The sequence below is a fragment of the Anopheles arabiensis genome, chromosome 2 (assembly GCF_016920715.1).
Source record: "Anopheles arabiensis isolate DONGOLA chromosome 2, AaraD3, whole genome shotgun sequence".
Classification (NCBI taxonomy): Eukaryota; Metazoa; Arthropoda; class Insecta; order Diptera; family Culicidae; genus Anopheles; species Anopheles arabiensis.
In genome coordinates, this window is record NC_053517.1 from 55,231,712 (window position 1) to 55,246,141 (window position 14,430).

The 14,430-nt window shown below is 40.8% G+C and overlaps 2 protein-coding genes across 2 annotated transcripts; both read right to left on the reverse strand.

Moving 5' to 3' along the window:
• Nucleotides 1-505: 505 nt before the first annotated feature.
• LOC120895341 (heat shock protein 70 A1-like) lies at nt 506-2,819 on the reverse strand. Its single transcript, XM_040298618.1, has one exon. The coding sequence runs from the start codon at nt 2,628-2,630 to the stop codon at nt 711-713; it is 1,920 nt and encodes a 639-aa protein (XP_040154552.1). The 5' UTR covers nt 2,631-2,819; the 3' UTR covers nt 506-710.
• A 5,455-nt stretch (nt 2,820-8,274) lies between these two features.
• LOC120895333 (heat shock protein 70 A1-like) lies at nt 8,275-10,588 on the reverse strand. The gene has a single exon (XM_040298606.1). The coding sequence runs from the start codon at nt 10,397-10,399 to the stop codon at nt 8,480-8,482; it is 1,920 nt and encodes a 639-aa protein (XP_040154540.1). The 5' UTR covers nt 10,400-10,588; the 3' UTR covers nt 8,275-8,479.
• Between the last annotated feature and the right edge of the window lie 3,842 nt (nt 10,589-14,430).

Sequence of the window (14,430 nt, forward strand, 5' to 3'; positions counted from 1 at the left end):
ATCAGTTCCAAAGCCAGAGTAGGGTTATGACTAATTCCTACACTTGTATAGGATTGGAATCAGTTCTAGCAAAAGTATGAGTTCTGCAACATTTATGAATCAACATGAGTTCTGAATCAGTTTCTCCAATAGTGTACCATGGAGTTAAACGTCACCTGGAATTTACGTTGTTTTTCCAAAATCCTTTGCGAACATCCTAAAGTTCTTAAATACCCCCGAAATTATTTTGCATAACCCTGTGATGACTTAACAACATGGGTTCAAAAATTGACTAAAATAAGTGTTTCATTACGATAACAATACTCTACAAAGTCAAATATGCTACCTAATCGAGATAAGTAAATATATTGTCTGACTTTAATCAAAATATATAGTTTAAGTTATTCACAGGGTGTGAAAGGGAATTAACATAATTTTGTGATGCTCAATTCAATGGTAAACCGATCCCCATTCCCAAATTTGTGTGATATCGCTGTGATTGCTAAAACATTGCATTACAACAACATATAGTTTCATGTTTCATTTTATTCAACAAGGAACTTACTTGCTGATACAATAAATTACATTATGTTATTATTCTCTATTTGTCTAACTTACACATATTTACACAATATTTACACAGTCTTCTTTTGAGTGGGGCCAGTCTCCGCCTACGATAATGGCCGCTTTGCAATACTGTCATCTAATCTACTCCTGCCTTTTTCATCATCTTAGTCCACCTCCTCTACCGTGGGACCCGTGCGTCCGCCGAACCCGCCAGCCTGCTGGCCACAGCTAGTCGGGGATGGACCGGCTCCCGATTGCTGATGCAACTTCGTCATGATCGGACTGCAAGCGCGCGTTAGCTCCTGCATTTTGTGATCGTACTCTTCCTTCTCTGCCATACTGTTGCCGTCGATCCAGCGCAGTGTCTCGTTGCACCGTTCCTCGATAGTTTTGCGATCGCCTTCGCTCAGTTTCGAGCCGGCTGATTCTAGCGTTTGCTTGAGACTGAAACAGTACGCCTCGAGCTGATTGCGAGCCGCGACTCGCTCCCGTTGCTTTTCATCCTCCTCTCGGAATTTCTCCGCCTCGGCCAGCATGCGATCGATATCCGCCTGCGACAAGCGGCCCTTGTCGTTCTTGATCGTGATGTTTTTCTCCTTGCCGGTGCTCATTTCCTTCGCCGATACGTTCAGAATACCGTTGGCGTCCAAATCAAAGGTTACCTCAATCTTTGGCACACCGCGCGGTGCCGGCGGAATACCTGATAGGTCGAACTGGCCCAGCAGATTGTTGTCCTTTGTCATGGCTCTCTCGCCCTCAAACACCTGAATCGACACTCCCGGCTGGTTGTCCGCGTAGGTCGAGAAGGTCTGCGTCTGTTTGCACGGAATGCGCGAATTTCGCTCGATCAGCTTCGTCATCACTCCGCCGGCCGTTTCGATTCCGAGCGACAGCGGAGCCACATCGACCAACAATACATCTTGGATCTTTTCGTCCTTGTCTCCACTAAGAATAGCCGCCTGGACGGCCGCACCGTATGCTACCGCCTCATCCGGGTTGATCGACAGGTTCAGCGATTTGCCGCAGAAGAAGTTCTGCAACAGCGACTGCACCTTCGGGATGCGGGTCGATCCACCTACCAGAACGATGTCGTGAATGGAGCTCTTGTCCATCTTTGCATCCGACAGGGCCTTCTCCACCGGTTGCAGTGTCGAGCGGAACAGATCAGAGCACAGCTCCTCGAATCGTGCTCGGCTGATCTTTGTGTAGTAGTCGATTCCGTCCATGAGGGCATCGATCTCGATCGTGGCCTCCGTGCTGGACGAAAGCGTCCGCTTCGCTCGCTCGCATGCCGTCCTCAAGCGTCGCAGTGCTCTGGCGTTCTTGGACACGTCCTTCTTGAACTTGCGTTTGAACTCCTCCACGAAATGGCCCACCATTCGGTTGTCGAAGTCTTCGCCTCCCAGGTGTGTGTCACCGGCAGTGGCTCGTACCTCGAACAGAGAGCCCTCGTCGATCGTCAAAATGGACACGTCGAACGTTCCTCCGCCGAGATCGAAGATCAACACGTTGCGCTCGCCCTTCAAGTTCTTGTCCAAACCGTAAGCCAATGCGGCCGCCGTCGGTTCGTTGATGATTCGCATCACATTCAGGCCCGCGATCGCACCGGCATCCTTCGTGGCCTGTCGCTGGCTGTCATTGAAGTACGCTGGAACCGTGATGACCGCATTCTTCACAGAGTGTCCCAGGTATGCTTCGGCCGTTTCCTTCATTTTCGTCAGCACCATCGAGCTGACTTCCTCTGGTGCAAACGTCTTGCGCTCTCCTTTGAATTCCACCTGAATCTTCGGCTTGCCGCAGTCGTTGACCACCTTGAACGGCCAGTGCTTGATATCGGCCTGAATCTTAGGGTCGTCATACCGGCGTCCGATCAGTCGTTTGGCATCGAACACTGTGTTTGTGGGGTTCATGGCCACCTGGTTCTTGGCCGCGTCACCGATGAGGCGCTCCGTGTCCGAAAACGCAACATAGCTCGGTGTGGTTCTGTTGCCCTGGTCGTTGGCAATAATCTCCACCTTGCCGTGCTGAAACACTCCCACGCACGAATAGGTCGTGCCCAGATCGATTCCAATTGCAGTAGGCATCTTGTCAATGATGTGTCTATTATACTGTATGCACTGAAATTCTTCACTGATAGCGCAGAAAAACTGTTCACGTTTGTGTATCTTGAGTGATAATTCACTATTTCAATTTGTTTGGTTCACCACGTTCTAGTTCACGATAGCTCGCTCTTTACTCGTTGCTTGTTATTTTCTGAATGACGCTCACTGCTCGAAACACGGCTATATATATCAAACCATACAATTTCTAGAATGCTCCACAAGCTACTCGATCCTACTCGAACCTACTCGAGCCACATCGAGTGTGTGCTCGATTGCACGCGATACTGCACGAACATGAGCTCGAATCATCTAGCAGTGGGTCTTGGCTGTGCTAAGCTGCTCTCGCGTTACATTTTGTCTCGGCTATTGTGTACGATGAGCGACAACTGCGTACCGCTACGGATTGCAGTTATGGTCACCCTAAGGAAATTATTTTTGAGCTGCTTTTGAATAGCACTGGCTGTAAATGCACTGGAGTAGTCATTTGATTTATCCCTCTTTTCGGAAATTTTATATCTTTATGTTATACCATTTTTTAAGGGAATTTGTATTTTTATTGATGAAAAAATGTCTTATATAACTTATTTTATGTAGCTATAATAACAATACTTCTTTCTATGTTACAAATTGATGATGTATGGCTTTTAGTTATGTAAATTTAATGCACCGTAAATAGTTCATCGGACACTAATAGATCGCCATGTCGTCCTGACTGTCGGGGCAATCATTTCAATCTATAAGACCTTAGAAGAATATTTGGAGCTAGAAAACTTTTGCAATAGATTCTAATATCACTACAAAATTAACGACTAAATCGAAACCAAAATCTTTTATTGTTTTTCTAGACGTTCTGAAGATTTTGAATCTATTGATTGTCCAATAAAAAATTATTATAAAAAGAATGAACTACACATATCCGGATAGGTGGTTTATATATATATATATATATATATATATATATATATATATATATATATATATATATGTAGATTAATGGTACATGCTAATTTTAGAACAGACTCAGCGACCAAGGATGAAACATGTGATGTCCTGCATAAGTGTTGTAATCATCAAAACGGCAAGACCCATAATGGTCACAAGGGTGTATGATGCCTAAGGAAATGATGCAAATTGATGGCAAAAGCAGTGATTTTTGATTGAAAATCTGTCCCTATTATCGTAATGTTGTTTTTCCCACAAGCAAGTACATATTTTATACCGTGATTGACACATACAGAGGAACCCCTCATAACGAGTATATCACACGACGATCAAATCTAAATACTAAGTAAATACTTCTCACGAAATTGATCATCACAGTTCATAAATGAGCCATCAGATCGTTCCTAAATCTTTTAAATAAAAAATAATGATTGTTTTGCATTATATTTGTCTGTATGTACAGTTTTGCATCACGCAATAACTACCCCATTAATTTGAGCCCAATTTGGCACAAATGTAGGCTATAGTGCAGGGTAAGATTTTTTATGCTCCCTTTACTTCTTTCCCCTCTTCTTTCCCTTCTATTTTCCTATTCTTGACGGTTTCATCAAGATATAAGTGCCGATTATGTGACTCAACTGCTTGAGAAAAAGTATCAAAAATGCTCATTTTTTATTATGATCCGTGTTAGAGAACTCGATTTGCCTCTGGTTTGATATATCGAACTGAACGAAGGTCATTTGCCCTACCTGGCTCAAACGGAGACCGTTTTTTGTCCAACAGCTTTCCGTCAGGTTGAAGCTACGGAAAGCGTTTTGTTTTATGGTTTAACTACTAAATACATATATTTAAATCACACGAATTGCATGTAATTACATTTAAAAGGATTTTTTGTAATTATTCACTGGAAAAATGGAAGGAATAACAAAACACACAGAGATTAGAGAATCATACCACAAGCGCTACTTTTCATGGCAAACAAATCCATTTCAGATCTATTTGGTAGCAATGTTTCGAGTCAATGAAAGAAGTCTCTAACAAGCTTGTATAATACCGATTTCGTTTCAGATCGTGTAGCGCGGTTTGGTTTGACACTTTTCTGTTTGAATCAGATAATCGACACTATAATGATGTTCATATTTTGTTTAAAATGGAAAAATTCAACCGATTTGAACCGAGAGAAGTTGCCTTAGGGTACTAGAATACACTGAGCAAAATTTCATCCTCCCAGAATAATGGAAAGTGATAGCTAAAAATCATAAAATAAACTTCATCCTCCTATTTATCGTTTGTTTACCTTGAACATGTAATATCTACACTCTCTGTGGCAATGTCTCAATCTTATGCTCCAGCAACTCCATCACCATCTTTTGTACTCATTACAAATTTTGAACTTTATATTTTTGTAATATCTTCTTATTCTTATTTGGCGGAAAAACTCTTCTTTATTCAAAGCTTGCTTACATCATTCACGGACGAGGCGTGGTGATTAATTGGAGTAGAAATGTTGTGTGTCAGAACTATTGTTTTTATGTAAACATATTAGCAATTGATTTTGTATACATTTCCTAAAATATGTATCAGATTTTATCGCTTGAATGTTGGTAGTAAAAAAGTCGCTATAGCAAAATTATTATGCGCCTCAATTCCATGTTTTTTGCTTTTATTTATTTACATCCCTTACAGTTATGTTGTTGCTTGATTTACTCAATCCAGGTAGAATAGTTTTTCTTCACACTTTAATGCCATTTTGCGTAATGTCCTACGCGGACATGCCGACCTATGCAGGCTTTCGGAACCAGTCGGATAGTCAGTTTTGCGAGTTGATCATTATACCACAGGACGTGTAAGAAAAGTACATTGTGAATTAAAATCCTCCAGTTAAATGTTTACACAGGTTAAGTCTACAGGAAACATGCACAATCATGTTATAGAAAGGAAACATGTGATTTCATGGAACTTCTCATAAATAGCCAGCTCTGCTAAGCTCCAGGCAATCACGGCTCTGGAGTCGGCTCTAGACGCAGAGCACCAAAGCAATCCCTTTTCAATAAAATATCAATCGGGAAAATGTGCTGAAAAATGCGGAAGTTACTTAAATTAATCGACGGTCCCATGATACAGTCGTCAACTCGTACGACTTAACAACATGTCCGTCGTTGGTTTAAGCCTAGAATGGACCGATTCGCCTTAGTAAGGACTGTATCGAAAACCTGCATGTCCGCGACGACGCTTACGCCAAACATAAGAAAAAGACAGAAATTTTAGTAAAACATTAAAAGCAGTGAAACACGATAGACTAACTCGGCCTGTAGTGTTCGGAATCGTAACGATCGACAATACTAAAATATATTGAGGAGTCGGACATCTAAATAGCCGTGTAAATCAACTCTAAAGGATGCAAGTCATGCACTTCAATGAAAACAATCACATCGAGTGTTAGCTTCCACACTCGCGAGAATTTAGATTCGTTTTATTTAGGCTAACGTAATACCGTCTCCATTGAACCGTTAATTCGGAGCTGTTGGTACGCTCCGAAAGGCTCACTAAACTGGAATTTATAATAACGTCAAGGTCTAGGAAAATGTTGTGGGAACATTTGTTGCCAAATCGTTTGGACGAACTGTTAATCTCAAGTTGCTGAAACATGTTTGTTGCAAGAGGAACAAATCGATTTGTTTCACTTTGATTTGTTGCATGAACATTTTCGAATGCGTTTGCATGCCAAGACGGATACAAAAAAAATCATCCTGATTATAAAACATTCTGGTGAATAAACTTGTGTACAGTATTTGAAATAATTAGGAAAATCCAGAAATCTTGCCATTGAATATATTCAAAGAAAATTAAGATACATATTCTCCAATTTACGATTTTGTATGGAGCGTAACATATTAGAAAGGATCGAACTATTGCGTATAGCGAATCCATGTCGAAAAATGCTCAAGTATCCTTACAAGGAGTAAACATATCTGAGTACCATGTTGATATGTTGATATGTTTATTGATATGTTTTTGTTTGTGCACCAGGAATCGAATACGAGAAAGTTTTAAAATGAGTAAGTAAAATAATCTTAATTCATGGTGACTTCGGCGAGACATAATTTTAAAACAGAACATTCTTGAATTGATGTATTTGACAATTAAATGAATTATATTCTGTGTCATGTGCCCAACTCTTGCATCGAGTCCTTGATACTCCAGACAGCTTTTCCTGGTATTTAGGTAAACCAATCAACTCACTGGCATCCAAATGAATGATTACTATGGCAGATCTTAACTACGTACGGTTATTACCTCAGATAAGAAGAAACGAAGCTTTGGGATAAAATCGTTGTAATAGTTTTAACTCCTCGAATTGCTTATTCTTCTATTTTCAATTAAAACGAGACATTAATGTTATCCCGTATGAAACCGGGTAAATCAGCTACTAAAGAATAAGAAAAACGTGTGTTCAATTTCAAATCTTCTTAATAAAATGCACCAAAATGTAATGAATAATTAGTTGGCCAATTCTTTTTAGTCCAACTTGTTTCCATATCGCTAACATGCTCCTTTTGATTTGGAAACGAAAGCATTCAAGAAGCATAGAGCTTAAAATAACAAATGAAATAGAAAGAAATGTTTTAAATCACTAGTTTAGTTGTAACAAAATGCTTCAAAAGGTATTAAATAATGAAGACGCGTCTTATTTAATAATTATTTGCGCTATGTTTTGAGATCGCTTATTTTGTTACCGATAGTTTTTTGCTAATAACTTGTGGCAAATAGGAACAACGTGAGCAACACATCCCAAATGCGGACCCCGCCCTTTTCTGTCTAACTTAAGCAATAAGAAAAAGGAAGCATGTATTGTTAATCAATAACGACCGATTCGCTCGTAATGTGTAGTTTCCCGATGTTTCTCACCAAAGGTTGACACCTCAAGAGTTCTTGTTACAAGGTCAGGATCAGTTCCAGGACCGGTATAGGTTCAGTGTAAGTTCTGGAATGGGTTCGGGATCAATTCGCGGGCCAGTACGACTTTTGGAGCAGTTACAGGGCCGGTACAGGGTTAAGATCAATTCCAGAACGGGATCAATCCACGATCGGTTTGGTGTCAGTATCAGTTATCGGACCGTTCAGGAGGTAGTTAAGATCAGTTCCAGAGCCGTAGGTAGTTAACCGTAGGTAGTTAAGATCAGTTCCAAAGCCAGAGTAGGGTTATGACTAATTCCTACACTTGTATAGGATTGGAATCAGTTCTAGCAAAAGTATGAGTTCTGCAACATTTATGAATCAACATGAGTTCTGAATCAGTTTCTCCAATAGTGTACCATGGAGTTAAACGTCACCTGGAATTTACGTTGTTTTTCCAAAATCCTTTGCGAACATCCTAAAGTTCTTAAATACCCCCGAAATTATTTTGCATAACCCTGTGATGACTTAACAACATGGGTTCAAAAATTGACTAAAATAAGTGTTTCATTACGATAACAATACTCTACAAAGTCAAATATGCTACCTAATCGAGATAAGTAAATATATTGTCTGACTTTAATCAAAATATATAGTTTAAGTTATTCACAGGGTGTGAAAGGGAATTAACATAATTTTGTGATGCTCAATTCAATGGTAAACCGATCCCCATTCCCAAATTTGTGTGATATCGCTGTGATTGCTAAAACATTGCATTACAACAACATATAGTTTCATGTTTCATTTTATTCAACAAGGAACTTACTTGCTGATACAATAAATTACATTATGTTATTATTCTCTATTTGTCTAACTTACACATATTTACACAATATTTACACAGTCTTCTTTTGAGTGGGGCCAGTCTCCGCCTACGATAATGGCCGCTTTGCAATACTGTCATCTAATCTACTCCTGCCTTTTTCATCATCTTAGTCCACCTCCTCTACCGTGGGACCCGTGCGTCCGCCGAACCCGCCAGCCTGCTGGCCACAGCTAGTCGGGGATGGACCGGCTCCCGATTGCTGATGCAACTTCGTCATGATCGGACTGCAAGCGCGCGTTAGCTCCTGCATTTTGTGATCGTACTCTTCCTTCTCTGCCATACTGTTGCCGTCGATCCAGCGCAGTGTCTCGTTGCACCGTTCCTCGATAGTTTTGCGATCGCCTTCGCTCAGTTTCGAGCCGGCTGATTCTAGCGTTTGCTTGAGACTGAAACAGTACGCCTCGAGCTGATTGCGAGCCGCGACTCGCTCCCGTTGCTTTTCATCCTCCTCTCGGAATTTCTCCGCCTCGGCCAGCATGCGATCGATATCCGCCTGCGACAAGCGGCCCTTGTCGTTCTTGATCGTGATGTTTTTCTCCTTGCCGGTGCTCATTTCCTTCGCCGATACGTTCAGAATACCGTTGGCGTCCAAATCAAAGGTTACCTCAATCTTTGGCACACCGCGCGGTGCCGGCGGAATACCTGATAGGTCGAACTGGCCCAGCAGATTGTTGTCCTTTGTCATGGCTCTCTCGCCCTCAAACACCTGAATCGACACTCCCGGCTGGTTGTCCGCGTAGGTCGAGAAGGTCTGCGTCTGTTTGCACGGAATGCGCGAATTTCGCTCGATCAGCTTCGTCATCACTCCGCCGGCCGTTTCGATTCCGAGCGACAGCGGAGCCACATCGACCAACAATACATCTTGGATCTTTTCGTCCTTGTCTCCACTAAGAATAGCCGCCTGGACGGCCGCACCGTATGCTACCGCCTCATCCGGGTTGATCGACAGGTTCAGCGATTTGCCGCAGAAGAAGTTCTGCAACAGCGACTGCACCTTCGGGATGCGGGTCGATCCACCTACCAGCACGATGTCGTGAATGGAGCTCTTGTCCATCTTTGCATCCGACAGGGCCTTCTCCACCGGTTGCAGTGTCGAGCGGAACAGATCAGAGCACAGCTCCTCGAATCGTGCTCGGCTGATCTTTGTGTAGTAGTCGATTCCGTCCATGAGGGCATCGATCTCGATCGTGGCCTCCGTGCTGGACGAAAGCGTCCGCTTCGCTCGCTCGCATGCCGTCCTCAAGCGTCGCAGTGCTCTGGCGTTCTTGGACACGTCCTTCTTGAACTTGCGTTTGAACTCCTCCACGAAATGGCCCACCATTCGGTTGTCGAAGTCTTCGCCTCCCAGGTGTGTGTCACCGGCAGTGGCTCGTACCTCGAACAGAGAGCCCTCGTCGATCGTCAAAATGGACACGTCGAACGTTCCTCCGCCGAGATCGAAGATCAACACGTTGCGCTCGCCCTTCAAGTTCTTGTCCAAACCGTAAGCCAATGCGGCCGCCGTCGGTTCGTTGATGATTCGCATCACATTCAGGCCCGCGATCGCACCGGCATCCTTCGTGGCCTGTCGCTGGCTGTCATTGAAGTACGCTGGAACCGTGATGACCGCATTCTTCACAGAGTGTCCCAGGTATGCTTCGGCCGTTTCCTTCATTTTCGTCAGCACCATCGAGCTGACTTCCTCTGGTGCAAACGTCTTGCGCTCTCCTTTGAATTCCACCTGAATCTTCGGCTTGCCGCAGTCGTTGACCACCTTGAACGGCCAGTGCTTGATATCGGCCTGAATCTTAGGGTCGTCATACCGGCGTCCGATCAGTCGTTTGGCATCGAACACTGTGTTTGTGGGGTTCATGGCCACCTGGTTCTTGGCCGCGTCACCGATGAGGCGCTCCGTGTCCGAAAACGCAACATAGCTCGGTGTGGTTCTGTTGCCCTGGTCGTTGGCAATAATCTCCACCTTGCCGTGCTGAAACACTCCCACGCACGAATAGGTCGTGCCCAGATCGATTCCAATTGCAGTAGGCATCTTGTCAATGATGTGTCTATTATACTGTATGCACTGAAATTCTTCACTGATAGCGCAGAAAAACTGTTCACGTTTGTGTATCTTGAGTGATAATTCACTATTTCAATTTGTTTGGTTCACCACGTTCTAGTTCACGATAGCTCGCTCTTTACTCGTTGCTTGTTATTTTCTGAATGACGCTCACTGCTCGAAACACGGCTATATATATCAAACCATACAATTTCTAGAATGCTCCACAAGCTACTCGATCCTACTCGAACCTACTCGAGCCACATCGAGCGTGTGCTCGATTGCACGCGATACTGCACGAACATGAGCTCGAATCATCTAGCAGTGGGTCTTGGCTGTGCTAAGCTGCTCTCGCGTTACATTTTGTCTCGGCTATTGTGTACGATGAGCGACAACTGCGTACCGCTACGGATTGCAGTTATGGTCACCCTAAGGAAATTATTTTTGAGCTGCTTTTGAATAGCACTGGCTGTAAATGCACTGGAGTAGTCATTTGATTTATCCCTCTTTTCGGAAATTTTATATCTTTATGTTATACCATTTTTTAAGGGAATTTGTATTTTTATTGATGAAAAAATATCTTATATAACTTATTTTATGTGGCTATAATAACAATACTTCTTTCTATGTTACAAATTGATGATGTATGGCTTTTAGTTATGTAAATTTAATGCACCGTAAATAGTTCATCGGACACTAATAGATCGCCATGTCGTCCTGACTGTAGGGGCAATCATTTCAATCTATAAGACCTTAGAAGAATATTTGGAGCTAGAAAACTTTTGCAATAGATTCTAATATCACTACAAAATTAACGACTAAATCGAAACCAAAATCTTTTATTGTTTTTCTAGACGTTCTGAAGATTTTGAATCTATTGATTGTCCAATAAAAAATTATTATAAAAGAATGAACTGCACATATCCGGATAGGTGGTTTATATATATATATATATATATATATATATATATATATATATATATATATATATATATATATATATATATATATATATATATATATATATATATATATATATATATATATATATATATATGTAGATTAATGGTACATGCTAATTTTAGAACAGACTCAGCGACCAAGGATGAAACATGTGATGTCCTGCATAAGTGTTGTAATCATCAAAACGGCAAGACCCATAATGGTCACAAGGGTGTATGATGCCTAAGGAAATGATGCAAATTGATGGCAAAAGCAGTGATTTTTGATTGAAAATCTGTCCCTATTATCGTAATGTTGTTTTTCCCACAAGCAAGTACATATTTTATACCGTGATTGACACATACAGAGGAACCCCTCATAACGAGTATATCACACGACGATCAAATCTAAATACTAAGTAAATACTTCTCACGAAATTGATCATCACAGTTCATAAATGAGCCATCAGATCGTTCCTAAATCTTTTAAATAAAAAATAATGATTGTTTTGCATTATATTTGTCTGTATGTACAGTTTTGCATCACGCAATAACTACCCCATTAATTTGAGCCCAATTTGGCACAAATGTAGGCTATAGTGCAGGGTAAGATTTTTTATGCTCCCTTTACTTCTTTCCCTCTTCTTTCCCTTCTATTTTCCTATTCTTGATGGTTTCATCAAGATATAAGTGCCGATTATGTGACTCAACTGCTTTAGAAAAAGTATCAAAAATGCTCATTTTTATTATGATCCGTGTTAGAGAACTCGATTTGCCTCTGGTTTGATATATCGAACTGAACGAAGGTCATTTGCCCTACCTGGCTCAAACGGAGACCGTTTTTGTCCAACAGCTTTCCGTCAGGTTGAAGCTACGGAAAGCGTTTTGTTTTATGGTTTAACTACTAAATACATATATTTAAATCACACGAATTGCATGTAATTACATTTAAAAGGATTTTTTGTAATTATTCACTGGAAAAATGGAAGGAATAACAAAACACACAGAGATTAGAGAATCATACCACAAGCGCTACTTTTCATGGCAAACAAATCCATTTCAGATCTATTTGGTAGCAATGTTTCGAGTCAATGAAAGAAGTCTCTAACAAGCTTGTATAATACCGATTTCGTTTCAGATCGTGTAGCGCGGTTTGGTTTGACACTTTTCTGTTTGAATCAGATAATCGACACTATAATGATGTTCATATTTTGTTTAAAATGGAAAAATTCAACCGATTTGAACCGAGAGAAGTTGCCTTAGGGTACTAGAATACACTGAGCAAAATTTCATCCTCCCAGAATAATGGAAAGTGATAGCTAAAAATCATAAAATAAACTTCATCCTCCTATTTATCGTTTGTTTACCTTGAACATGTAATATCTACACTCTCTGTGGCAATGTCTCAATCTTATGCTCCAGCAACTCCATCACCATCTTTTGTACTCATTACAAATTTTGAACTTTATATTTTTGTAATATGTAATGTAATTTGTAATTATTCAAAGCTTGCTTACATCATTCACGGGCGAGGCGTGGTGATTAATTGGAGTAGAAATGTTGTGTGTCAGAACTATTGTTTTTATGTAAACATATTAGCAATTGATTTTGTATACATTTCCTAAAATATGTATCAGATTTTATCGCTTGAATGTTGGTAGTAAAAAAGTCGCTATAGCAAAATTATTATGCGCCTCAATTCCATGTTTTTGCTTTTATTTATTTACATCCCTTACAGTTATGTTGTTGCTTGATTTACTCAATCCAGGTAGAATAGTTTTTCTTCACACTTTAATGCCATTTTGCGTAATGTCCTACGCGGACATGCCGACCTATGCAGGCTTTCGGAACCAGTCGGATAGTCAGTTTTGCGAGTTGATCATTATACCACAGGACGTGTAAGAAAAGTACATTGTGAATTAAAATCCTCCAGTTAAATGTTTACACAGGTTAAGTCTACAGGAAACATGCACAATCATGTTATAGAAAGGAAACATGTGATTTCATGGAACTTCTCATAAATAGCCAGCTCTGCTAAGCTCCAGGCAATCACGGCTCTGGAGTCGGCTCTAGACGCAGAGCACCAAAGCAATCCCTTTTCAATAAAATATCAATCGGGAAAATGTGCTGAAAAATGCGGAAGTTACTTAAATTAATCGACGGTCCCATGATACATTCGTCAACTCGTACGACTTAACAACATGTCCGTCGTTGGTTTAAGCCTAGAATGGACCGATTCGCCTTAGTAAGGACTGTATCGAAAACCTGCATGTCCGCGACGACGCTTACGCCAAACATAAGAAAAAGACAGAAATTTTAGTAAAACATTAAAAGCAGTGAAACACGATAGACTAACTCGGCCTGTAGTGTTCGGAATCGTAACGATCGACAATACTAAAATATATTGAGGAGTCGGACATCTAAATAGCCGTGTAAATCAACTCTAAAGGATGCAAGTCATGCACTTCAATGAAAACAATCACATCGAGTGTTAGCTTCCACACTCGCGAGAATTTAGATTCGTTTTATTTAGGCTAACGTAATACCGTCTCCATTGAACCGTTAATTCGGAGCTGTTGGTACGCTCCGAAAGGCTCACTAAACTGGAATTTATAATTACGTCAAAGTCTAGGAAAATGTTGTGGGAACATTTGTTGCCAAATCGTTTGGACGAACTGTTAATCTCAAGTTGCTGAAACATGTTTGTTGCAAGAGGAACAAATCGATTTGTTTCACTTTGATTTGTTGCATGAACATTTTCGAATGCGTTTGCATGCCAAGACGGATACAAAAAAAATCATCCTGATTATAAAACATTCTGGTGAATAAACTTGTGTACAGTATTTGAAATAATTAGGAAAATCCAGAAATCTTGCCATTGAATATATTCAAAGAAAATTAAGATACATATTCTCCAATTTACGATTTTGTATGGAGCGTAACATATTAGAAAGGATCGAACTATTGCGTATAGCGAATCCATGTCGAAAAATGCTCAAGTATCCTTACAAGGAGTAAACATATCTGAGTACCATGTTGATATGTTGATATGTTTATTGATATGTTTTTGTTTGTGCACCA

Bases quoted from the DNA above. Each gene is read 5' to 3' on its own strand.
- LOC120895341 (XM_040298618.1), bottom strand. From the start codon at position 2,630: ATGCCTACTGCAATTGGAATCGATCTGGGCACGACCTATTCGTGCGTG.
- LOC120895333 (XM_040298606.1), bottom strand. From the start codon at position 10,399: ATGCCTACTGCAATTGGAATCGATCTGGGCACGACCTATTCGTGCGTG.